Genomic DNA, 26,162 nt, shown 5'->3' with positions numbered 1-26,162 from the left:
ACCCATAAGGAGAACTCATGGTTTGTTATCTCATTTATATTTAGACATGATAACCCATGTTTCAACAAGAACCCACACTCAGTCCTTGAGTATGGCTTATTTCTTGTCTGAATCTAGTTACCCCCTTGGTTATTATGGCAACCCACTGTGGATAGCTCACCATGGTAGGTTGTCATGTCTGAATCCAGACCACTTTTTGGACCACAAGCCACCTGAAAACCCATGGCTTGTGCTAGAGGATGTTCAACCCATGATCAATTGTGAGTAAAAAAAAAACAGCATAAAATTTCACTGAAAAGGTTAAGAAACAAAATTTTGAATGACTTAAACAAGTCTGACAGGGTAATACAATTAGGCCTGTTTAAACAGCTGACATAACCCATCCTCCATGTGCTACTTAGAGCTGTTGAATGCCCAACACAGAAGGCAAACTTCTGTGCAGAAAGAATAGTAGAATTGGCACCGAGTGGCCACAGTGAAGAGAACCATGTGGTGGTTCCAGTGCTGGACTGGGGCCAGGGAGAACTGGGTTCTAGTCTCCACTTGGCTATGAAGCTCATGGGGTGACTTTGGACCAGTCATAGACTCTCAGGCAAACCCACCTAACAGGGCTGCTGCTCTTAAGACACAATGGAGCTATATAAGTTGCTGTGGCCTCCTTACAGGAGTTTAAAAGGCAGGATATAAATGTGATTATTATAATACCTGGAAGGCTGCCACAGAGATAGTTCTCTTTCTTGTAGAAGCCAATTGAGACTCCCTCAGAGTTGGCATTTGGAGGATGGCCTCTGCGGTTGAATTCAGTATCTTGGTAGACTGTTGTTGGGCTAAATTGCAAATAGTCAACAGCTGTTGGTTACCTGTCAACAGGAAACTACCAGCAAATGGGAAAAGGATCGGGCAGGACAGGAGTTGGGAGGGGCATATACGACCATCAAGTTCAACTCCCTCCTCTGCTTCCACATGTGGTCATGAATCTGGTTACAAGCCTGGGTCTTTAAAGTAGGTGCAAAAGGTGCTGGGTTGAAGATGTCCCCTTAAGCAAGTCAATCCTCTTAATTACTAGTGCTGAGCTGACACCTCTCAGGGCCCACCAGCTACCTTTCTGACACTTTCTAAAAACTCCACCTAGTCTAGAAAGGGGATATCTTAAGCATCATTTTGGAGATGTTACTGCAGTTCCCTGACAGCCATCAAGAAACCCTGAGAAAGGGGCTGATTTGGATGACCTGAATGGAACCACACTCAGGGCAGTGTCCCACAGAGTCCTGTTGGGCACACCACTGGTTGTTCCATGAATAACCCACACTGTGTACCTTATTCGCAGAGTGGGTTGTAAGTCCAAGTAAACAGTACAGGGCAGGAAGCTTCATATACTTATTACTGCGTCAACTGATCATGTGTTGAAAGTTATTAAATTTAACTCTGCAAACAATCTTTGAAATATCATTCAACTAAATAAATAGGCTGCTACCTAACAAAAATGTTTGGATTCTTGTTTTGCTACTTCTAAAAATGGAAACGTTACCAACATTCTATACACTTTGGCTGACTTTTTGTTACTAAACTGTAGGCAAACGAATACACAAACGTGTGTGTGTGTGTGTGTGTGTGGCAAATACACTCACTCATCTATATAGGGCTATTTGCTTTTTAAAGAAACATTTCTAAATATCGAAAAGGACTATACATCAGACAGATCTATCACTCGCTACTTTGTGCTTTTCAGTGGTTGTGTCACATGCATTCATGTATCATGAAGACACCAATGGTATGGGAGGGGTTAGGGATCTAATAATGTACTCACTTTCATAGAAAACAGCAGGTTTCTTCTTCAAGTAAAATAGGTACTACATCTTTATCAAATTGTTGCACAAAAATACAGCAATGAATGGATGGAAAGATATCTTAAGATACCTTAAGTCATCTCATCTTCACCTTTCTTTCACTCATAGCCATATTTGCGGTACTTCCATCAAATACAAGTAATACAAAACGCTAATTAGCTCACAGTTGAACAAGACATCAGGGATGTGTTAGTGGATGTGCCAGTGGTGGCCAAGCCAAGGCTCTTTACTTTGTGACTCACCTCTCACCATTGCAGGTGTCTGGAAGTGCCCACTGGCCTCCTGCCACCACTGACCGTGGGTGCCCAGCCACAGCTCTCCAACATCTGACATTTACTGTATGTGGTTCTTCAATTGAGCAAGTCTTGCCTTCCATGATATAGAGGATCACACATTCTTAAAATCATTCATTTCAACAGATTTTAGCATGCCTCTATCTGCACATTTTCTGACTCCTTCCTATATGCAGAAGTGTATGGAAGGAGTCAGAAAGGTCCCCTTTGCAGTGTTAGAAGATTCCAGATACTGGTATAATGCAAACTGGTGTTGTATTTCTGTGCACATGCCTTGATCCTAAACAGAGTTATGTGCCTAAATCCATATTTATACATGTAAAATGTATGTGGACTGTAGCAGAGTGGTTTTATTTTTAAAAAGCATATCCTGATATACAATGCAGAACTCCAAATAGATTTGGCAAAAATCTGAGGCACTCAAAATTGATTTTTTTCTTTATGCATGATGGAAAGATGGGTTGGAAAGATGATGTCAATGCCATACTCCACAACTGTCCTGGTAATGTCCTGCCTCAAGCACTGTGATATTTAAACTCAGGAGAACTGAGGTGGAGTGGGCTCGTCACAATGCACACCTCCCTATGGGTTCCATTAGCATAGGGGAAATGTGATTGAGATATGCCTGCCTTTTCCCACAGCCCTTTACAAAACAAACCCAATGAGTCTCCTAAACCAAACAGAGATGCAAATCTGAGTGTTCTCCTTTATTTGCCATGGCACAAGAACTGTTGAAAAGGGGGAAAAACAAGCTGAATTTAGCCCTATCAGCTGTTTTGTAGTGCTCACTCCTTCCTTTCTTCACAGGGTGCCACGGACTGCTTTGTTCTCCATTCCAGCTGTTCCGTTTTTCCTTCGGTAGTGGCCTTAACAGACCTTGGAGGAATGTAACATTGGACCACAGGAAGCTGTCCCATGTGCTTGGTCTCAAAAGATTTATTTCCTTCCACTTAGGAGTTACTTGCCATGAACTGTGTAAGAGAGCAGCAGAATTCTAGTCTGTCTTTTGCCTTTCATTTCAATGACAACTTGATAGCATTTGAATCATGTCTGGGCATGGAAGGATGCCTTTTCCTCATATCCTGTCACTGGGAAATTTCCCTCATTGCCATTAGCATCCGCACAATCAAAGTAGCTCTGTTTGAGTGTTTACGTGTTGCTTATTTTTACAGAGACTGCTCACCAGGAGGCGAGAAAGAAACCACTAGTGTGAAAGCAGTTCTTGTTCACACTAAATACAGCCTGATGCTTTCCATCTCACTGATGGAAACTCTAGTTATATTGTGTTTAAAAAGAAAAAGCTCACTGCATCCACAAACCACATTAGCTCCAAAAGGGCCATGCTGTGATAAAAAGCACCTGGATACTGGTTCTATCGCACCATTGTTCTGCCGAATTCACAAATTCACAGGATCCAGATGTCATCCTCTTCCACTTAGAGCCCTTCCCATTTTTCCATTCCTTTCTCTAGCATTTGCTGTGAATTCCCAGTTTCAACAAACAAGCAGGAAAAATGAAACTGGCAAGATTTCTATCCAGATTATGAAACTAACTGGGTCAGGTTATCTGATTGGAATCAGCTGTGAAACTGACGACACTAGAGTAGGCATTCTCAGGTAAAATTGATGGAGCCTACAACACGCACCTTAATGCTGATGTATGCTTAAATGCAGTCTTTTAGCCCTTCATGGCAGGCAATCCTTTTTAAAACCTATTTTTATTTTCACAATTGGGTTATGGTAGAACAAGCAGGGAAACTCAAACACAACTTTCTAGGTAATGGCGACCCACAGCATATGCCTAGACTGAACTGCTTCAGAGCTTCACATATAACCCTTCCCTTGACCCAATGTAAATTCATGGCCAAGGTGAAGTCGATGTGCAGGTGCATTTGTGTGATACTGATTCTCTGGAACCATTTCAAGAAGGCTTTTGGCCATGATAGCGGACTGAAACTGCTTTGGTTGTCTTGGAAGATTACTTATGCTAGGAACTGAATCAGCAACCTTATCAGACCTCTGGACTTCTCAGCAGTTTTCAGTTTTAGCCACAAGATCCCACTGGCTACTGACATCCAGCTATTTTGCTCACTGGATTCAGTAATGGGCTAGATAAGCATGAAAAAGTTGAAATTAAACTCAGAAAAACCAAGATAGAAACATAGAACACTGAGCAAGTCAGAAGGGACTGCCCAGGCCATCTAGTCTGACCCCTGACACCAGCCGACTCTACTCATGGCATGCCTACCATGTGCATGTCCAGCCTATCCTTAAACACCCTCATTGATGGGGCTTCAACCACCTCCTGTGGAAGCCCATTCCATACCCTGGGAGTCCTAGCTATCAGGAAGTACTTCCTGGCATCCACCTTGAATCTTGGTTCCCTGAGCTTTGCTTCATTGGAACGCATCCTGCCCTCATTCATTCACAGGAGAAAAGGTCACAACCCATCTCCGCATGGCACTCCCTCACATACCTAGATGCTGCTAGAAGGTCCCCTCTGAGTCTCCTCTTCTCAAGGCTGAAAAGACCCCGTTCCCTCAGTCTTTCCTCATATGGCTTACCCTGCAAACCAGCCACCATCCTTGCACTGATTCCAAGATGTTATTGGTCAGTAGAAAGTGTGACTTGGGAAGTAGGATTCAACCTGCACAAGTGCACCAGCTGCAACTTTTCCAGAATTGGTCTAATTTGGCAATGGTTATCCAGGTCTTGGTTACATCATAATTAGACTATTGCAATAGATGCCCCAAAACATTATAGACCTTCTAACAAAAGAGTGTGATTAGCACCAAATGTCCTGTGTCTGGAACCACCCTGCCACTTCTGTTGCAAGATTGACACAAACATTACAAATTAAGTACAGGTAAACTTGTTCATGATTTTCCTCCCCTTTGCAAGTTTTTGTTTCCTGCCCTTTCTGTCCTTCCTGTCTGGCTGTTGTAGAAATACCCATTTAGAATGGAATAATAATTACTGAACACCTCCCTACATATCACAAGCCAAGGTAGTTTTGCATTTCTACCCTAACCTTACCTTTCAATGTCTTGCATTTTTAAGTCCCTCTTTTCAAAAAATTACCCCCACCTAACTGATAATAATCACTGTCATGGATACAGATTCATTACTTTTCAGTTTAACCTGGTGTGTCCAGTGACACCTCTCTTGAACAGAGATAGTCTCCCTACCATTACTGAAATTGGAAAAGAGCTGTACATGCGGTTTACTAGAAAATGTCAGCTGGTTCTAAATATGGCAGCTGAGCTAAGCTGCTGACTCACATAAATCCATAGAAACACCTCTTGCCAGTTTTAAAACAGCCTCCGATTTCCTGTGCCTTTTCCAGGTACAACTGAAAATGCTGCTTTTAATAAAGCCTTATAGGGCTCTGGAATGCAGGATTCCCAGAGACACTCATCCCCATGTGGCCATGCCCATTCACTGAGATGATCTTTTCTTCAGCTCCCTCTGCCTTTGAAGGCTAGGCTGATGTTCATGGCTGTACTGGCAATAACCACCTTACCTTAGAATACCGGGGGCTACTTGCCTGGTGGCAGCTGGACATTATTTGATTACTAGCAGGTATTTTTCATTAAATTGCCCCCACTCATTTAAATGACTGTTTAGTCTGACTGTTTAGTCTTTCATACCTCTGCAAAGTGTTTAACTGTTGGAAACAGAGTCAGATTTAGGCACATGTAACTAGGCTGGCTGAAGTGAACTTTTCTACCTATGACAGGCCCTCAAGCTACATGAAAATGCTCTATGATGGAAGTAGGGGGGGCTGCTGAATGGGGTGGGCTAGGATGTTGCATGGGGGAAAGGACAACTCTCCCACACTCTGGCAGATATGTCTTCTGTGAACAGAGCCCTTTGTCTATGAAAGCAGACTGTGGACCCAACTCTGTCTTGCTATTTTAAAGCATTTTAAGTCCCTTTTTCAATGGGAAGGTGGAAAGGTAGAGGACCTGTTTTAAATCAATACTAAAATTTAACAGTTAATTATGAGGCGAGAGTGAGGGAACTGGGTCTTTTCAGCCTGGAGAAGAGGAGACTCAGAGGGGATATGTTGGCGACATATAGGTATGTGAGGGGATGTCACATGGAGATGGGTAGAGACCTCTTCTCCCCTGCAGAGGAAGGCAGAACTCGCTCCAATGGAGCAAAGCTCAGGGAGCCAAGGTTTCATTTGGATGCCAGGAAGCACTTCCTGACAGTCAGGACCCCAAGGGTGCGGAATGGGCTTCCACGAGAGGTCGTTGAGAGCCCATCGGTGTGGGTGTTCAAGGATAGGCTGGACGTGCACATGGTGGGCGTGTCGTGAGCGGAGCCAGCTGGTGCTGGAGGTCAGACTAGATGGCCCGGGAGGCCCCTTCTGACTCGCTCTGTTTCTATGTTTCTATTATAAGACTTTTGTAAAAAGAAAAAAGTATGACTAGATTATGCATTAATGTGTGGATTTATCTGAGATTATTTTTATCCTGTTTGCTATTTTAAAAATACTAAAATTAGTTAACAAAATGTGAAAAATAGAAAACAACAGTTTAAATTATATTTGAGACCAATAAAAATGTTCCCCCCTCCACACACACACACACACACACCCACCCACTGCAAGTCTACAAAGAGCAGTTTCTGCTGTGGCCACTCATAACCCTTTGAACCCAGTAGAGAATGGGAGAAGTGCTGGATGATGAGTTGTCTCTGTGTCTCCCCTACCCTCCAAAACATTTAGAGAGCTGACTTGGGCCATCTAAGTTTTTTACCCACACTCACACTGCTATGATTCCTCATACCTTAGGTGGAGCCTCACCTGTCCCCTACCTACTTGCCAAAATGCATTCTCTACACTAGCTTTGACATTGTACCTCCAACTCAGAGCTGCAGCTGGCACGGAAAGAACAGCACTGGCTGAGAAGGCAGAAGGAGCGTACACTAAACTCCTGTGCTGACCTTGGAGCATTTTTCTGAGGTCAGAGCTGGGGCTCTGATTTTTTTAAATGACCATCTAGATGGCACTGAACAGCCATAAGATTGCGCCGTAAGACATAAAGGCCTTGAGAATACATATAAGGTCCACAGAAATGGGGTGAAACAGGGGTCCCTGGGAGGGGATTTCTAATGAAGTGGTGCAATGACAGAACCAGCCCTGCCTTTTAGAGTTTAGTTATGAGTTTCAGGAAGATTGTAACAAGGTAAACACATGTAGCAATTCACATGATCTTTACTTGCAAATAAACTGCTCAACATAACAGAAACTTTGAAATAGCTGACATTGTTAGTTGGAGTAGAAAACTAGAAAGTTTCTCGTTTGCAGTCAATAATGCACCTCACAAATACTTAAAAACAGACTTTTCTTGTTCTCAAGGGTAGATGTGTGTAATCATCTTCAAACATAGGGCCAAATAGATCCAGAGAAAATCAACTTCCTTATTGTCTTTCATTTGCAATAGTAGTATTGGAGGATATGCGGTTTATTCCCCGCAACACAGACACTTTTAAAATCTAAACTGCCTTCTTCCAAACTATCAGGTTTCCTCCATGTTCACGTTTCCCACTTGTATGCCTAAATTCCATACAAAAAAACGACTGTTCAGTTGACGACTCTGAGAACAAGAGTGTTGGACGAGATCTTGCATGTTTCTACATGAGGCTGTTAATTATTCCATTTGCTTTCAAGTTCATTGCAGAATTGAGATCTGAGCTTTAGTTAAATTTTTTTTCCTTTTCTGCTTTTACACTATGCAAGTTCTAGAGTGCACTGTGCTGTAGAGGAAATAGCACAAATACCACACACGTGTGTGTTTAATGCTGGTATGCTATTTATGGTATTTACAGGTATCCTTTATTCCAAATAGCTGTTCTCTGCATGAAGTCTGAATAGCTTATTGTGTTGGCACCTTCCCCTACAATAGAGGTGAGCAACGTTTTGGCCCTGAGGGCTGCACATAGTGCCAGCCGCTGGGTTAGCAGAAACAGATACAAATTCATGCACACACTCACACTCTTCCTCTCACCAGTATCTCAACAGACATAAAGGGGAAAGTTTAAACCTCCCCTCCCTGCCTGTCTATTTTGGCAGAAGATTGTTGGGATGGGGGAATTTAAAGGTACCTTGAGAGAAAGGTACCTTTTTTCTTTTTGACAAAACACAAGATGCAGACACCCCAGTGCAAGTAGGGAGATCTGCAAATGGATGCTTATGCAGATTAACACCTGGACTGTTGCACTGCATTGCTTGTCTCATTGCACTGCTTGTCTGGGCCCCACTGAACTGGATGCATCCTTCTCTGAATTCAGATTGGGATGCATCCCCTTCTGGAACTGCTACTTCTTGCGTGGAACTAATGTTCTGTTCTGCTGTACACTGCACTACTGCTCTTTAGATTCCTTATTTTATCATTTCAATATCAAGGCTCCCTCTTGGTGCTAATTTGGTATGCAGTACTGTTCTAAGATAAGTGGCAATATATTCTATTGTACAAAAGAAATCCACACCAATGATTCAAAAAGGAAAGGAAGGTATGATGTTCTACTTGATGAATAGGTCTCTGAAAGTAATATACATCCTGGTAAAGTCTTCCTGGAATCAAACATCTTTTTGAAGTGGTTCATAGCTTTCAAGGACCAATGATTCAAGCAGAATCTTAACTAATGGGAACACAATGTGCTAATGAGCAAAGACCTGCTGTGTAAGAGAATACACTTGCGATTTCACAATCATTTCACAATCTAGCACTTTGCTGTTCTCTTGAAATGTCATTTTAGGTTCCTAAAAAATCAAAATAGTTTTTCTGGTGTTTTCCTAAAAGACATACCCTCACAGCAAACAAAGATTTGGAGGGGCATTGTAAAGGGCACGTGGAATACTAGTTTAAGCAAAACTGCAGCTTTATAAAAGTTATACAGACACGTGTACTTGGATTCCAAGGTATTTTGCTTTAATATAACATCAAGAAGGTGCAGAAAAATGTGACCAGAATGTTGGTATGGCACAAGTGTCCAGTAAGGAACAATTTTAGGGCTTCTTTACTTAAATATAAGGTGGGAACATATAAACATAATTATGCATAATATAAAGAAAGTTGGTAAGAAGTTTTCTCCTTCTTCAAATACTAGAATTCAGGGTCATTCAGTGAAGCAGTATGGTGGGATTTTATCAAGAAAATCTTTTTTCACACAATACAGTGGAATTCCCTACTACAAGATGCAGTGATGGCCACAACGCTGATGACTTTAAAAGGGGATTGGGCAAATTCCTGAAGCACGATGCTATCAATGGCTACTAGTCATGATGGCTATGTGTTGCCTCCACTATCAAGAGACAGTATGCCTCTGTATACCAGTTGCTGGACAACATAAGTGGGAAGATGCTGTTGCATTTGTCTCCTCCTTGTGGGCTTCCATCAGCAGTTACTTGGCTACTGTGTGTGGACAGAACGTTGGAGCAGACCGCTTCTGTTTTGAGCATGGTTCCTCTTGTGTTCTTATGCATTCTGTGCCCACTGTGGGCAGCTACTGCAAGGCGCCCCCTCCCATCATGCTGGCCTGTTTCCCCGGAGACCTTCTGCCCTGGGTGGTGAATGCAGGAGCCAAAGGGCAGTGGCCAAAGGCCACCACCCACTGGTGTCCATTTGATGGGTGGTACCTGGTTGGATCTGAGACCCTGGCTGTTGGCTGGTTTGTAGTTGTAGGCTATGTGATGATAATGAAATGTCAAATTCTTGTATTGCTGTCACTGCTTTAGAAATTTTATAAATTCTGTGAATTGTTGTGTTTATTGCCTCATGTAGCATTTTGAACTCTCGTACCTTGTTTTACATTGCATTTTATTATATTTTGTATATTGCACTAATGTAAACCACTTTGAGAGCCTTTTTTGGCAAAGTGACAGTATAGAAATTTAATAATAGTAATTCTATATTATACATACATTACTGTGCTTTATGTTGTATTGTATGTTTGTATGTGATCCACTCAGATGGCCTTTGGACTGATGTATTAGACAATAGGTACAACAATACATAAAATAAATAAGATAAAATGTTATGGTTGCCAATCTTGTAACTTGATTTTTTTGTTTAATAGAACTTTGGGTAGAACATGCTTTCAGTTATCTGAACACCTCTTATACATATATATATAGTAGTCATCAAAGTTTTTATCCCTCACTAGCAATTATGATCCTCATTCTGCTTCAGAGTTTTAAGCTCTATTGATTTTAGAAATGAAAAGAATGAACAATGAAAAGAACTCCACGGGGAGAATCGCTACATCACTCTTCCCAGCTATTTTCCCCCACTCCTCAAGATCAACAGAGGGGAGTAAGCAATACACTTCAAAAAGTCCCCTTTATGACTTTCACAGGCCTCTCTAAAAATCCACAAGGTTTTAATCCTTTACTACTCTTCCCCAATCAAGTCTGAAGTGAGGAGACCAGGTATGATAGCTCATAATCTAGGTAACTATATTACAACAACTATTATAATTTGGGATTGTGAACATGCACACTTACAGAGGCCTCTGGAACAGAATATTTTCTCTTGTGATGGTGAACCGCTTTCTATCCAAAAGCTAAATTCAAATTTTGAGAAGTTCCTGGGCCCTGTATCCCAGTGGTGGATGAGGACAAAGTAAAAAGATGGAGCCAAGATATACAACCCCCTTTCCATCATATTGTAATTTAAAGCTCTTATTGCCAATAACTATGACTTCAGAGAGGTACTATACTCTTTTAGAATGCAAAAGCTCCATAAAAGCAAGGAAACCGCCTTACAAATGGTGATTAGGGAATGGGTTCTGGCCATTTGGGAACTCTGTAGAGCCACATTGGGAATCAGGAAGCTCATGGCCTTGAAATACCCTGCCTTCGTCTATTTATAGGTTGGTACCATATGTCAACACTGATGTTAACAAACTACATGCAAAGCAATTCAGCCATAAGATTTTATGCCTCAGAAGTGTTGACCAGTGCCATGGGACTAGTAATTCAAGAAGACTTCCTTTATAGTAATTCTATATAGAATCTTGAGACATTTCCATAAACATGGAATGTTGGGAGTGGTGGGAATGACGTCAAAATGATAGACATGTGAAAGTGAGATACAATCCTGTTACACCCAGTTCTCTGATGCAGTAATGCAGGCTTCCGTTTAATAAAGCGATGGATTAAGTATCCAGCATCAGTAAGCTCTTAGAGCTTTTCTACATGAGGCTGTTACTTTTAGTTTTGCTGCTAATGTGAGTTCTGGGCTCTTTTCACAGGTTTTCCTTTCCTGCTTCTCCACTACATCCTCTAAGAGGTGATGTGATGTAGCAGAATAGCACCAATATACAAGTAGAAAAATGACTTTTCTTTACTTTTATATAGCACTCCATTTTCCCTGCTATAAAAAAGAAAAAGAAACAAAACAGGAAAGTGAAATCAGAGGATCACAGTGTTAACTAAGGAACAGTAAATGTATAAGTGTACAATAAATGCTTCATATATTAAAGTTATTTTCCTTATGGAAGAAAATGAGAATCTGACATGGCCAAGTCAACCCCAAAACCCCATAACTAGGGTTCAGTTGATGGATAGGGAAGATCAGATCAATATGTCAATATGTGAATTTTTATTTTTAAATGTCAAGAGAGGATAAATTATAGTGAAAATACTTCAAGAGTTTCTAGAAATTTACTTGTTCCTCATTTCAGAAGGATTCACTTGTTAAAAAGTAATTAACTAGCCCTGATTAGCTCATGTTAGAATAAATGTACAGTATAAAATCTGCACTTGATAATTCAAATACAGTATTCCTGTATTTGAAACCAGAACAATTCCAGTATATTATTTTGAGGGTATAGTTCAGAGTAGTATATGGTAGGCTGTAGCTTATTAGGACTACCTGCAGTGATTATGAACTGCTCCTTATCTCACCTGTCTTAATGGCAGTTGCACAAGAAAGGTAAATTGGATAATGTAAAGACAGCACGTTACGCACTGTATGTACATTACTCTGTATATGAAAGACTCTCCTCCAAGAGCCTTGGTTACGTTATGCAAGGAAGACAAGCTTCTCAATGAAGTGCAACTGCCAATATTGTAATTGTTTTGGTGTCAGCTTAAAACCTGTTTACCCAAACATTTTATTCACTTGAATGTGTTTGTTATTTTGCTTTTCCTAACTTCTCCCTTTTTATCATGCTTGTGTGGTTTTAGGGTTTTTTAAAATCATATTTGTATGCCATCCCCGTTTTCTCAAAAGTGAAGAGAGGTTTTTAAAAATGCATTTAGGATGTCACCCGATCAGGTTGCCTGTAACCCCCCAAACTCAGAGGATTATGAGTACCCTGTGCAGAGCAGGCGGACCACCGAGGCAAAGATTTCCTCGATGCTGCTCCACACCACAAAGCAGCCAGACAGCCGATTCGGGCCATCTAACTGTGGCACTTTGGAGAGGGAAAGGAGGAGGCTGAAGTGCCACCAGGATATGTTGGATCTTGGCAGCATCCATCTCCCTGCCTCCCCACTCCCCTGGAATTCCCCCAACCCCTTCTCTGAGGTTGGCCTTACAATTTCAGAGAAGCAATCAGTGAAGTTCTGTCTGCACTAACTGGGTGGGATGTGGTATTCATCTTAATACTGAATACCAGATCTGAGGAACTTTTGCATTAAGGGGTCAAAGGATCACTCTGGCTGTGTATAACTCCAGTGCTTTGTATCAGAATCACCAATTGCCAGTATACTCAACACAAAAACATACAACAACAACAACAACACCAGTGGGTGCACTTCTCTTTGTTCACAGAAAAAAGCTAGACACATGCTAGAATGCAACATCACCAGATCTGAACAACACGCCATGGTCTTTTAGTAAGAACTGAGCTCCTTGTGCTTGAAGAGGGTATCCGTCTTAGGATGTCAAGGGAAAAAAAACATAGTGATGAGGGACCAGATACTGGGTGCCCTCACCAACTGTTATTATAATCACACTGCATTATATCCTACCTTTTTTCCTCTTGAGAGGAACTCTGAGCATAGGACTTACTTCTCCTGCACTCCATTTTTATCCTCACAACAATCACCCTGGGAAGTAGGCACGCTGAGATGAGTGACTGGTCCAGAGTTACCCAATGAGTTTCCTGGCTGAGTGAAGATTAGAACCCAGATCTTTCACCTTGCCACACTGGCTCTCAGTGAACTCCCTTTCATGAGGACATGCAGGGATTATTTTTTGTTGTTGTTCAGTGTCACCACATTTGAGGATGTCAAGAAGCTTTTTCTGAGGTTGAACTAGTTAGATTTCTAAGCATGTAGGTTTTTAAATTGGAAAAGTACAGATTGGTTTACTATTCCATGTTATCTGGGGCTATTAATTCTGAAGGCCTATTTTTGCCAAGCATTCAATTCTCCTCTGCCTTCTTGTAGATTTTGACTTGGAATATGCAGGTAGATCAGTAAAAAGTTGAGTATGAACTGTCCTGCCCCAGTTTATCAACAACAGTAATGAACCTGGAGGAGGACAGGGAGGAACCTCTGACTCTCCAGAGGCTTTGGTCTACAACACGCATCATCTCTACCACTTGGTAGAGTTGTAGGCAAAATGTCTGTGGTGCCACAAGTTGCTTTCCAATTTCACTATGAGGTTATAAAACGGAGAGAAAAGTGTTCCTGTGCAAACTCCTCTAAATCAAACAATAATGCATATGTATATTTTCTAGTCATTCAGTGAAGTTTAGTCAAGAGGACTTCCCACTGGATTCTACATGGTATTTTCGGTAGGGAATATAACTAATTCCATTAGCACCTTCATTTCCCAACTCTTCATTCCCCAGCTCATTTGCTGTTGTTCCTTACGTGCTGCTATTTTGCCACTGACAGAAAGCAATACATTTGCATTATGCCTTAACAAAATCACAAATTTTGATAAAGTCTAGATTTCTTTCAAAGCAAACATCCTGACAGCTTTGCTCATGCTACATCCAAATAGTTAATTAAGCAAATCCTCTTAGCATCTGTCACTTAGAATGAAATGACCACATAAGATCTTTAATAAGGAACAAATCCTAGGGATATAAACCTGAGCTCTGTGCATTGGAAATAGAACACGCTCTCGCCACCCCTCCCTTCAGGTAACCCTGCCCAGTGAACTCTCACTTACCCTCTGGGTGATTTCTTTACCCTCCTTCACTTCCACCGCCAAGCCAAGATCAGACAGTCGGCAATGGCCATTATCATCCAGGAGAACATTTTCTGGCTTCATGTCCCTGTACACAATTTTGATGGAATGAAGGTGCAGCATCCCACAGGTGATCTGAGCTGAGTAGAAGATGGCCCTATCCATTTCCAAGCCTCTTTCACCGACATTATAAATGTGATATTTAAGATCCCCACCATTCATGAGGCTCATGACAAGACACAGGGCGGTTTTGCTCTGATAAGCATAGGCCAAAGTCACAATGAAACGGCTGTTGACTTTCTCAAGAATTTCCTTTTCCAGCAGGGCCATCTTTTCACCACCTTTTTTCTTCAGTCTTTTTTTGTCCAACTTCTTACAGGCATACATCTTCCCAGTATTTCTTACCTGGATGGCACAAACCTAAAACAGCAAGTTCTATGAGAAAGGGGAAAGTGTAACTAATTAAACAATATGGGTTGGGATGAGGAGAGATCATACGTCTCACAGTACTGCCTTCTACGACACTATCCATTTGCTCCAGTTTCCACTTAATTTCAACCTGAATTAGATAAAAATAGCTTCTTGGCTGTGGCCATGTGATTTCTGGAACTTAATGACTAAAGTTCATTAAGTCACAGGCACTTGCATTGGGGTAATCTGTAATTCCTTTCATCTGTGATAAAAGGTTCATCCATGCCATTGTGCCATGGTACCCAAAGCTAGACACCCAAACTTGGCATGCCTACTATGGGACCCTAGGGGTGTGCATTTTGGGATTATTTTGTTTAAATGCACTGATGAATTCAAAGTAACATAAATGTGTATGACTGACGCTTGTGACAGGATCTTCAGTCATTAGTGGCAGATTTTCCTAACCAGCACATAGGTTTGCGGTCTTTACAGTTTTGAAGCCAGAGGAGATATAGGCCAAAGGACAGAGTGAGACACCTGCCACTTCCCAAGCCATGATACAGCCCCTGTTCGTGGGAAGAGAATGGGCAGACCTCTCACCCAGGGGCCTATACAAGTGCACCATGGCAGGAGCTTTGCCTATAGGTGCCAACAAGATAGGATGGGCACAATATATCTGACTCTGATGCAGCCAGTCTTACAAAGTTGGCAAACTAAGAGCACATCTGAATGTTATAAAGCAGGATTTAAGCTTGCTCCACCCACTCCCATTTCTATCCCAATTTTTTAAAGTGGGGTTAAAGGTTTTTTTTTTTTAAAGGAAAAACTTCATTGCAACCCTTTTCTCCTGAAGTGCCACCATTTCAGTCCAAACTGGGGCTGTGCATACTTGCAGGAGATGGTATATGTGAAGCACTTACAGGTTTTATTACATAAAACAGTAGCTAAGTATCACTAAATAAATAAGGTCATTTGGCCGTCAGGCATATCCCAACCAGTGTGAAGCCAGGGCTGTTTGTAAGACAAAAATAATAGTAGGAAACCTCATGTAAGACATTCTGAAAAACCTGGAGAAGGGGATAAGATGTTCACACAACACCCTGCCTGTTTGCTCTTTACTGTGCCTGAGATAATTAGTAAAAGTATTAAGATTAACATACTTCATAACAGATCTTATCTATTTAGGGTGATAATTAGCTGCCCAGTGCTTGCAATATACTGAAGAACATTCACTGTATTCCTAGCTCAACTGCTTACATAGGAGATAGATCAAATCAACATTCCTTACCTCTCCAAAGCCTCCTTTTCCTAACACTCGGAACTCATCAAATAGTTTCTCGGTTATAGGTTGCCGCTCATAGCATTTCCATTGCACAAACTTGTCAAAGAATGGACTGGCCTGGAAGTCTGTAAATGGTTTTTCTTTAAGGTAGGCTATTGTCTCTTCCCTGGCCAATCCTGCAACCTTCTCAAATTCATCCTTGGCAGCTGACTGGCACTTATTGGATTGGTCTGCACTGAGAAATTTCAGGTAGCTATTGCTGCCATTCTTCAGGTACATATTGACTATGCCCTCTAGGAGGCTGCTCTTGATGTGGTCTTCTGCCAATTCCCAAGCATACACTTCATTCAAGAATTCCTTGGCCACCAAGTATTCTGGAACAGTCTCTAGGAATTCCTGGAAAAAACGCTTGCCAATTGGTTGTTGCTCACAAATGCTCTCATACTCCAGCACAATGGATTTCTTGACTTCGGTGCATTCCTCAGGCTTGGGCAATGCAAGGGTCTTACGCCTTTTCTGCATCTCCTTGGCATCCACATCTCCACTTTTCCTGGCCTGCAGGTATGCTGTGTTGGCAATCAGGTTATCCAGTCCCCCCATGTCACACATCTTGGCAATCTGTTAGGATAGCAGAGCCTTGCTGGGGCAAAAACACTGGCTAGCCTTGTGGCGGCTGCCCAGAAACTTCTTTGCCACCGCCACTGCACTGCCTAGGTATAGGTCTAGGCTTCGGAGAAATAGTAGGGTGATTGCCTACTTTAGCATTAAATACTTCTCAAGGATTTTCATTAAGTACCTTTAGGTGTATGTACCATTTGTGGAAAGTGGCTGGTAAGAGGGTTTCTCTCTAAGGAGCTTTGGGTTTGCTATCTATAGCTAGATGGATAACATCTCAGGAAAACCTCCTCACTGCTGCCATCACTATCTTCTGTGCATTCTCAGTTAAGGCTCCACTACTTATGCCTAAGGTATGGTTCACCCATACACACACTTCTCTTGACCTCAGTATTTGCACCATCCAGACAGAACAGCCATTTTCCCCTCAAAAAACTCTCCAACTCTCTGCACAACCTTAATTCAGATATGCCTAAGAATGCCCACCATTATTTCATATTTTTAAAGGAGACATTTTAAGAGGGATTTTGAGATTCTCTGTGTTATGCAGTACTGCAAGAGAACGTATTTAGAAAATCAGCAGGTTGACAACCAAGGAGAATGGTTAGGCTTGTGTGTGTGTGTGTTTTAAATTGTCATCATTATCATCTAGTCCTAGAGTTGAAAGCCTACCTCTTCAAACAGATCTTAGAGAAATGTCAGTATTGTGAGCTGTACCTTTACACCACACAAAGCTGCTGTCGTGTGCCACTTGCTCTGAAGGGACTCAGATCAGATTAGACAAAGAGTAAGTGAGGAATGATTGCTTCTCTATAAATAATGTACAATCAGAAGAGTCTATTTCTCTAACAACACAGCGGAGGTGGAAATAACTTGAAGCCGTCTAAAGCACAAAGTACATTGATTACCAAAACATAACCTCAGTGTCATAACTAGGGCTTTTGAAATTAAAAAACACACTTAGAACCTACTTCAGTTCTTCATGATCTACACAAAACTAATGGGATTACAAGGGAGCTAGCCGTGAACCCTATATTTAGATGTCCTAACACTTCATTATAAAGGATTGCTATGGTTTAATGGCTCTCTCACCTCCACTGCAAGGTGGGGCAGGAGAGGGAAGTGCCATTGTTATCACCTCAGTGTCCACAGTAAGACCATCAATTTGCTCAGTTTTGAGCCAGACACATTTTCAAAGGTTGATTTATCAAGCAAATGGTTTTGACCTAAGCAAGTAAAACGTTTGAATACATTCTCAGGAAAACAGGATAACCTTTGATATAACTTTGTGATAAACAATTAGAAAATTACTTCTTCTTCAAAGAAGGTCAGTGGCTCAATACAGGTATGAGCTAAAGCATGGTTTTTGCTAAACCAACTTTCCCTTCAGTTGTTCTGAAGTACAACTCCTATCAGCTTCAGTTTGTCTGGCCAACGGTTGGGATGAAAGTAGCATTCAAAATATCTGGAAGACCACCAGTGGGAAAAGCTGCACTAATTAGTTTATAACCCATATTGTAGTTGAAGATGTACAACATACATTGTTTCTCTGCATTCATCTTCAATCTACCCAGCACTGTTTCTATAGTTCAGCATGCTCTAGGTGGAGCAACATCAGAAGCTATGGGATGTCAAGCTGTGAAAAGCAGTATCACAAACCATGGCTTACAAGCCTGTATCAGATCAGTTTTGGATTTGACAGAGGATCGTATGGTATAACTGGAATATTAAGCCATAATTTAGCTTCCTTAATCATGGTCTGCCATGATGTCTGAATTAAGCCTAAGTTTCAAAGCTGCCTGGGGTTTATCATGAAGTTGGAAGGCTAAATTTGACTCGATTGTCTGTTCCATATACATCAGGAAATTCTTTAGATTTGCAGAAGAGCAAGATAAACTTCTTTCAGCATCTCCCCATGCAAAGCCAAGCCTCACTTCCAACACACTACACAGAAGATGATTAGATTTGTTCATATCAGGTTTGCTTCATTTTGTTCCATTTTTTAACAGTAAGTCAACCATTTGGAGTAGCTATTCCTGAATAGAGAAATAATAATTTTTTCATTCCAGGCAAGTTCACTTGGAGTGGAGATACAGATACATATGCAAAAACACTTTTTTGAGGACCCATTTAATTAGCACACAACCTAAAATCCTGTGTTGAAATATAAGGCCAAAGGGGAACTCCTAGATTGTATCAAATCATGAAACCTGGCTCCAAAATTATATCACTTTGTAATGTCAAATCATACATTCTGATGGTACACAGTTGTGCATATAGCACCTCCAACAGGCAGCAACTTGTGTTATATATCTTATAACAAAACTTCAAGTGGCCTTCTGCAACCTGGTACTTTTCACATGTTTTGAACTACAACCCTCAGGCACTAAATTAAGAAAGTTCCAACCACCACAAGAGTCGATGCAGTTCTAGAAAGGAAGTGGGGCAACCTGAATAAATGATCTTACATTAAGTAACTAGAGTTGCTGGTCTTGGTAGAAGCAGCACTGATATTAATGTATTGTTTAATTATGTTAATCAGTAATGTTCAATTATGATTATAGTTACTATATTAATTGTATTGTTTTTGTTTATATTATTAAAATTATTTAAAAATGAAAAAATGAAGTTCCTAACTTTTCTGGGCTAGTAGACAAAATATATTGGAACTTTCTAAGTTGCATTGGCTTCGAATTCCATATGTGGTGGACACAGAGATACCTAGCAGCAAGTTCTGACATTCTGCATAGATTTGTGCATGTGATCTGTGTCTTTGTGATTTGTGTAAGGTGCTTAACAGTAGAAAGTATTTGTCCCTCAGTTGTTCACAGTAGATGGAAGCAGCTCTTATGAAGGCCTGTTCTACAGAGGGCAAGGGAATGCAGGTGGAGTAGCGCATTCAGCTGGGTCTTCTTAGGACCAAGCAAGGGTGGGGGATGAGCTGGATGAGGTACATCTTCCTGTCACCACGGTATGTGGGGATTATATGTAGAAGCACCTCTTTCACTTAGCAAGCAGCTTGCCAAGTAGTGCTTCTCCACCGCTGAAGTCCTGGTGCTGCTCAGCCATGGCACTGGGTTTGGAATTTGTCATCCCCACTCCCCTCAGTGCTCCCACAGTGTCCCCTGGGATTTGAGTGGTAGGACTGGGCCAGGAAGGGTGGGAAACAGATTGATGCCCAGGATGGCTACACTGGGCTAACAATCTGAAGTCACACACCATGATCTTATTAGGGTTGGGGTTTTTTTGCTAGAAAGTAATTCAGTTTTTTTTTTCTTACCAAAAGCCTTTTATGATTCACAGAAACATAAAAACAGAGCAAGTCAGAAGCGGCCTCCTGGGCCATCTAGTCTGACCCCCGGCTCCGCTCACAAGCCCACCATGTGCATGTCCAGTCTATCTCTGAACACCCTCACCGATGTGGCCTCAACAACCTCTCATGGAAGCCCATTCCACACCCTCGGGGTCCTAACTGTCAGGAAGTGCTTCCTGGAATCTAAATGGAACCTTGGTTCCCTGAGCTTTGCTCCACTGGAGATTCTTAAAATAGATTATTATTCCCTGTTAGGCTGCAAACCCACATTTACCCCTTATCACTGAATTTGTTTACACGGTAAAATATTTCATTCAGGGTTGAAATAGATAATAAAGCAACATTTCAATGAATCAAATGGTTCTTCTAGCAATTTTAATAATGTATTTTAAATGCTACAGGTACCATCTAAGTCAATACTAAACACATTTAAGTGGATCATTTTTGTAACAGTGGGCTGAGCTCAACAGACCTTATCTTTTTTGAGAGCTACCTATCTGAAAAAACAGGGTATCCTCATGTTGTTTTCACCTTAACTTTCAGTTCATTTTTGTAAGGTGGTGAAGTATGTGGAAAGGTGAATTAATTAACATGATCATCAAATGGTCATGATCCACACTGTTGCGTGTTGAAATTCACTGGGTGTTTTCTGCTTCCCTTTGTATAACAGCCCATCCTACTACACCCAAAAATGCTTCTAACATCAGAGGACCCATAGGAATTTGATACAACACAATGGGACACAGTCAGAAGGAAAAATTCACATATACGTATTTTCATGCAAATGTGCAAATGCTTCTCTCTTAGCTTATAGCGCTATCAGGACCTTAGCTTAAATTTAATCTAACACACACAGTAAAAGTGCCTAGTTATGATGTATTCTTAATTGCATTTCCAGTTAACAGACTTTTTGATGGATAATTTTCAAGTATACTAAATATTGTTTTACAGGCCTCAGGCTTGCAGGAACCTTGTTTCTTTACTAGAATTCAAAGAGTTACCAACCTCAACCAGGTGCAAAACTAATACACGTAGAATTAAAGAACCCTGAGATCAGGCATTTGTTTTGTGTACCAGAATTGAACAGAGCTCATCATTCTTCCAAGCAAAAATATACTCCTGGTTACTCTAAGCTTTCTATATTTCAGCAGTGTAATTTAGGGTGGGGTGAAATCATTTTAGTATTGTAAAATAACTGGGAGTTAGAAATCTTTGATCTACTGCAAATCAACCAGAGATCTACGAGCAGATCCAGAGCTACTTTCTATCCATCCATTTTATAGAAACAAACAACCTGAGCATTTTTACAGGATAAAAAGTTTAATACTGTAAGTTAAAGCAAGTACACATTTTAAAACGTCAGTTAATTTAACCTTAGAAGCACCATAGGAAAGATGCTTATCAAAAATGAAGAAGTTTTTTTCCTGCATGAAAGCTAAAGGAAAGAAAAATGAATGCACTGTAAATGTTTATTTGTATTAAAAACCTCAGTTTTGAGTAAAAATTCTGAGATTTCTTTGCCTTGAACAACAGATAATGAAGGTTTCATAAGAACTAAGGAATTCCTAAACAAATACACAATTTGTACACTAAATGTTTAGATACATTCTTAAATATCTGGGCATCTATATTCCTGATGTAACGAGTCTGAAAATGGATTCAAAAGACCAGAAATATAACACAAAATTTTTAAATCCAGTTCCATAGATCTCTGTAGGCTTAAATAAATAAAACCAATTTTGCCACATTGTGACTGCTCCCTTCTTTCATAGGGGAAATATGTCGTAAGTTGTATAGCATTCCAAACAAGTTTGATAGAAGAACTGCCAGTGCTTTTATTTGCCTATTCTCTGAACCACCCAGTCCTGTTGGCAGAGGGGGCAGCGGTTGTTCTGTTTCACCCACAGTGACATGCAGCAATTGTGGAAGGAATGATTACACTCTCCCCAGACAACTGAAAGAAAAAGAAAACCAAACTTGAAATTGTAGTTAAAAATGGATGTCAGATGTTGAATTATAAGTGCTAACATTCCACTCTGCATATCTTCAGTACTGCTACAAGACTCTTGTGCAATTATATAGCCATGATCCAAAGTAACATGCTACTTGGTTCCATAAAGCAGCAGCCGCCGCCAACTTTAAATATGAACAACAGAGCTATATGTTGCCTGGCAAACCACTTTTCTAATTTAGGAGAGCTTGCCACATGGCACTAGAATGGTTAAGTGAAATCAGTTGTACAAAGAAAGGTTAAAAGCCTCATTAAGTGTATACAACTTCTTGAATGTGCCAAATAGCACTTTGGATTCTGTCCTAAGACTTTATAGCACATACAGAATTGATACTGTAACTTGATCAACATTTTTACCTAATCACTGCACTTTCACATGTTTTTCCTCTCACAGCCAATTCAAATTTATTATCCTTTTTCCTAATTTAGGCTAATCCCCTAGTTTAAGTGCATACTATCAAATTCAGTAATTTCTATATGTACAGTATTTGCACATTCTAAATAAACCTAATCTTTAATCTACAATAAGCAAGCAAATAAAACATATGATTGCAGACGTTTCGCAGCTTAGAGTGATCCCCTGGCATCTAGTCACATGTAGCGGGTCATAGGACACTAGCGGGCCATAGGATCAGAGATGGAACTCCAGCCTTGAACAGTGCTTTAATCCCCTTTCTCCTCTGCAACTGGCACAGAGAGAACTATGCTGGCTGCTTTTGTGAAGCTGGAAAATTGACCTTAGAGAGGGGTTAAAGGTGTGTGGTTCAGGGAGAAGGCTGGGGCTGCCGAGATAGGATTCTGCAGCCTCCTCCTGTCCTCTTTAGAAAAATCTCAGCTAGATTACTGAAAATAGACATCTAATTGAATTGCACATCAGGAGGTGAGGGTTTGTAAAGACTGCCTTTGCTGCTCCTCCCATTCTGCACTGGATACTTGCAAGCCACCAAGTTCAGGAACTTACAAGCACAGAGGGTACAATTTATAGGACTGTGTCTTTATGTAACATTAAGTTGAAAGGGAGAGATTATGTATTGCTTAATTTTTTCAATGGATTCAGTGGAACATAAATGTGATTACTTTCTGGATGGTCCTGTTCCCACAAACATCCCAAATATCTGAATCTCTCCCTTAATACCCCCAAAAAGTCAACAGTAAAGTTGGAAAGCAAATTATTTTATTTCTTTCTAAAATGATTCTTTGCTTGTTTGAAAAAAAATCATCTTTTAACAGTGCCTGAAGATACAACAGAGAATGCAGCAGCTATTACCTTCCCAAATAAAATAGTTCAGCTTATGTAACTAATTTTTCATAGACATATACCCAGACATAAAGCATTAACTGGAGATTTCCAAGTATTTTATATAATGGTATGTGTTTTTACATTAGTGAAGGTTTACTGATGTGAAAAAATAAAAGGCATTTAGTTCAAATGTTAAAAAGCACCCCACTAAGAGAAAGCCTTTGGTTGAATAACAAAATGAAATCACAACATACCAACACAATCTTCTTGTTTGTTTTCAGCTTGACATCTAAGACAGGCATCTAGATGTAAACAAGAGCAAGACTGAATACTATGGTCTTGATGAAGCTCTAACAACTGCTTTTCCAAAGCATTTACAATCAGTAAAACACATTTATGGGGCACACATACCATGTCACATAACCATCTAGATGTCATTTCTCTTGAAGCATAATATTCCTTCAGCAACAGCTGTACAACAAAGGCATGGTTTAACTTGACTCATAATGACTTGAAAAAACAAGTATCTGAGCAGAATTTGCAGGAAGGAAACTACTATGGATATTGGATTAATCCAGCAGGATTCTTATGCAAGACAGAAGGGGCAGTAATTCCTACTGTATATGCTATAGTATATATGATTTATGACTGAGGAAAATAAGGCAATAATGCATAATGCCACACAAAATCTTTAGAGTTCAGATCACAAATTGCCTTTTTACTATGATCCCATCTTTACAGAACTATGTAGAGTAATATATAATGTGGCCCAGAAGTAAAATAAGCCTAAGGTAAGTCCTGTGAATGTATTGTTCTGCAGAAGGGCTCTGATTAGGAAATGCCAAAGTAAATTACATGCATCTCTTTACATGCCACTCCATGCAGTCCTGTAACGGAAAATGGGACTGCATAAAGAAACAAGCTGTTTTTGCATGACTTAAACTGCCTCTAAAGTTTACACAAGGTGATTTCTAAGAGAAAATGTCATTGACATTGAGCATACACATTATAAACAGTGAAAAAGGGTGTATTTTTTAAAATGGATAGTTGTGTATGTGTTGATGAAAAGAAATGCTTACAACATGCTTATTCTAACCAATTAGAGGACCAATTGCCTGTATGTTCTGATTATACAGTTAGTTGAACTTTAATTCCTAGCTCCACTTCCTCTCTTGCTGAAGTATCAAAATTGCTTACAAATAGCTCCAAAATGGAATGAGCATGTGGGTGGGTAAGTTGTGGTGTAACTAGATATATCAAGTACAAAGAAAGCCATGCAACAGATAAAGAGATGCTCAAACCTACTAAGTCACATAGTATATTTTCCTGTGCATGTATGAAACCACAGAATATCTTCCAGTACAAAAACAGTAAAAATGCACTGTGACAAACAACAAGCTGAGACTGGCATATTGCATATGTAACTTTTGTTTGGGAATTGTCATGCAGTGGCAAGTGTGGGTTATGTGTGAATTAAACAGACCATGTTATCACTCACATAAGTCATGCTCACAGGGCCTGCATGTTCAAAATGGTGGCTGCACACACCTCACAGTCTTAAACTAACTCATGGTGGCCTGTTTTGTCCCATGAAGAAGCCCAATGTATATTTGAGATGTCCAATTGCTAAATAAGAAAATGATCAATTCTTGTATTTCATAGACAAATCCATTCAAAAGTAAGCATAGTATAAGAGATCTATTTCCAAAATAACATTTTCTTAAGTAAATTCAGCAATGCTGTTGTCTAATAGCACCCCCGACATGTAGCAATGCAGATCACTATAAACCACAGAACAACAAACAATAAAAAGGTTAACTTTTTTAAAATTAGTTTTCAACTGCCACACAAATTAAACCATATTTCAGTGTAAGGACAGAAAATAATTGATTAGCTAGTTTTATACATCTCTCACAGTTACATAAGGACGTGACAGTCACCCACCGGCAGCCAGGACATGCAAGGGATATTTTAATACGAACAACAGGCAAAGGTCTCTTCGGGCTGTGCTTGTGTGTCGAGGCGAGGGGGGAATTACTCATACAATGAATGCTATGACTAAAAGGTACGCCTGCAGTGCAGAAAAGGCTGGCAGTGGGGAACAATGAAGGAGGAAAGCTGCTAGGAGTCCCTAGGGAAGGGCTCAGTGCAGCCTAGTTCGCCTGCATACGGCTGCTGGCAGCATTCAAAGTACTCCTTACAGCCGCTGGGAAGCGGACAAAGCCCGCCGCCTCCTCTCTCCCTGCACGGAGGAAGCTGCGCTGCCTCTCACTGCCTCAGAGAACCGCCGGGCGAGAAGACACGCATGGAAGGGGCACTTCTGCAACCTCCCAAGGGAAGGGGAGGAGACGAGGCCCGGGCCAGCCCAACCCCGCCCCGGAGGGAGGCTCGGTGCGAGAGGCCGTGGGGGTGGCAGGGCCGCGGCCTTGGCTCCCGACCCAGCGCGGCGCCGCCGCCCCCCACTTACCCATGACCTGCACCCGGCAGATGGCGCAGGTGTCGCACTCGACGTCCCAGCTCCACATGGCCACGGCGTTCCACTTCTTGAGCGAGAACATCTTATCGACGCCGCCTGCCTTGGAGCCGGAGGAACCCGCGTGCGAAGCGGAGACGCCCGGCTCGTCTCCGTCCTCCACGTCGGCCATGACTGGGGGACGGGAGGAGGAGGCGCCGCCGCGGTAGCAGCCTTCCTCGCCCCGCCCGGCTCGGCTCTTCCCAGGCGGCGGCGGAAAAGCGGGACGTGGGCTCCACCCAGCGGCCGGTGGAGGCCCGCCTCAATGCGGCCCGCGGGAGAATGCATAGCGCTCTGAAGGGAGAGAAGTGGGGACGTCTTCTGATACACGCCTGTGTAATCCGTAGACGTTAGCAGTGAGGGCTTCCAGCTTTTGATAGTTTAAATCAGTAGTATTTTCAGGATATAAATTAGACTAAGGTAGAATCCCTGCCTGCTTTATTTATGTATTGTTCGACTCGATCATATCTGTGCAGGG

At 41.2% G+C, this 26,162-nt stretch overlaps 2 protein-coding genes across 3 annotated transcripts in view; both read right to left on the bottom strand.

Moving 5' to 3' along the window:
• GRK7 (G protein-coupled receptor kinase 7) overlaps positions 1-16,602 on the bottom strand; it is a 33,951-nt gene extending 17,349 nt beyond the window's left edge. The window contains exons 1-2 of the mRNA XM_044432924.1: positions 16,000-16,602; positions 14,283-14,720 (exon numbers count right to left, since the gene is read on the bottom strand). Coding sequence (XP_044288859.1) covers positions 14,283-14,720; positions 16,000-16,602 — 1,041 coding nt within the window. The remainder of the gene's footprint in view (positions 1-14,282; positions 14,721-15,999) is intronic.
• Positions 16,603-20,282: 3,680 nt separating this feature from the next.
• On the bottom strand, positions 20,283-25,821 carry RNF7 (ring finger protein 7). Of its 2 annotated transcripts, none has more exons than XM_044433007.1 (3): positions 25,640-25,821; positions 23,427-23,474; positions 20,283-21,875 (listed from the first exon to the last, which is right to left on the bottom strand). In XM_044433007.1, exons 1-3 carry the CDS (start codon positions 25,815-25,817, stop codon positions 21,757-21,759), a joined length of 345 nt encoding a protein of 114 aa, XP_044288942.1. In that variant the 5' UTR covers positions 25,818-25,821; the 3' UTR covers positions 20,283-21,756. The 2 variants fall into 2 exon arrangements, with proteins under 2 accessions (XP_044288942.1, XP_044288943.1); XM_044433008.1 differs by having other exon boundaries at positions 21,819-21,875; positions 25,647-25,821.
• Between the last annotated feature and the right edge of the window lie 341 nt (positions 25,822-26,162).

The sequence above is a fragment of the Varanus komodoensis genome, unplaced genomic scaffold, assembly GCF_004798865.1.
Source record: "Varanus komodoensis strain SLA01 unplaced genomic scaffold, ASM479886v1 scaffold25, whole genome shotgun sequence".
Lineage (NCBI taxonomy): Eukaryota > Metazoa > Chordata > Lepidosauria > Squamata > Varanidae > Varanus > Varanus komodoensis.
Note: the sequence above shows the minus strand (reverse complement) of the source record. Positions and strands in the feature narration are given on the sequence as shown.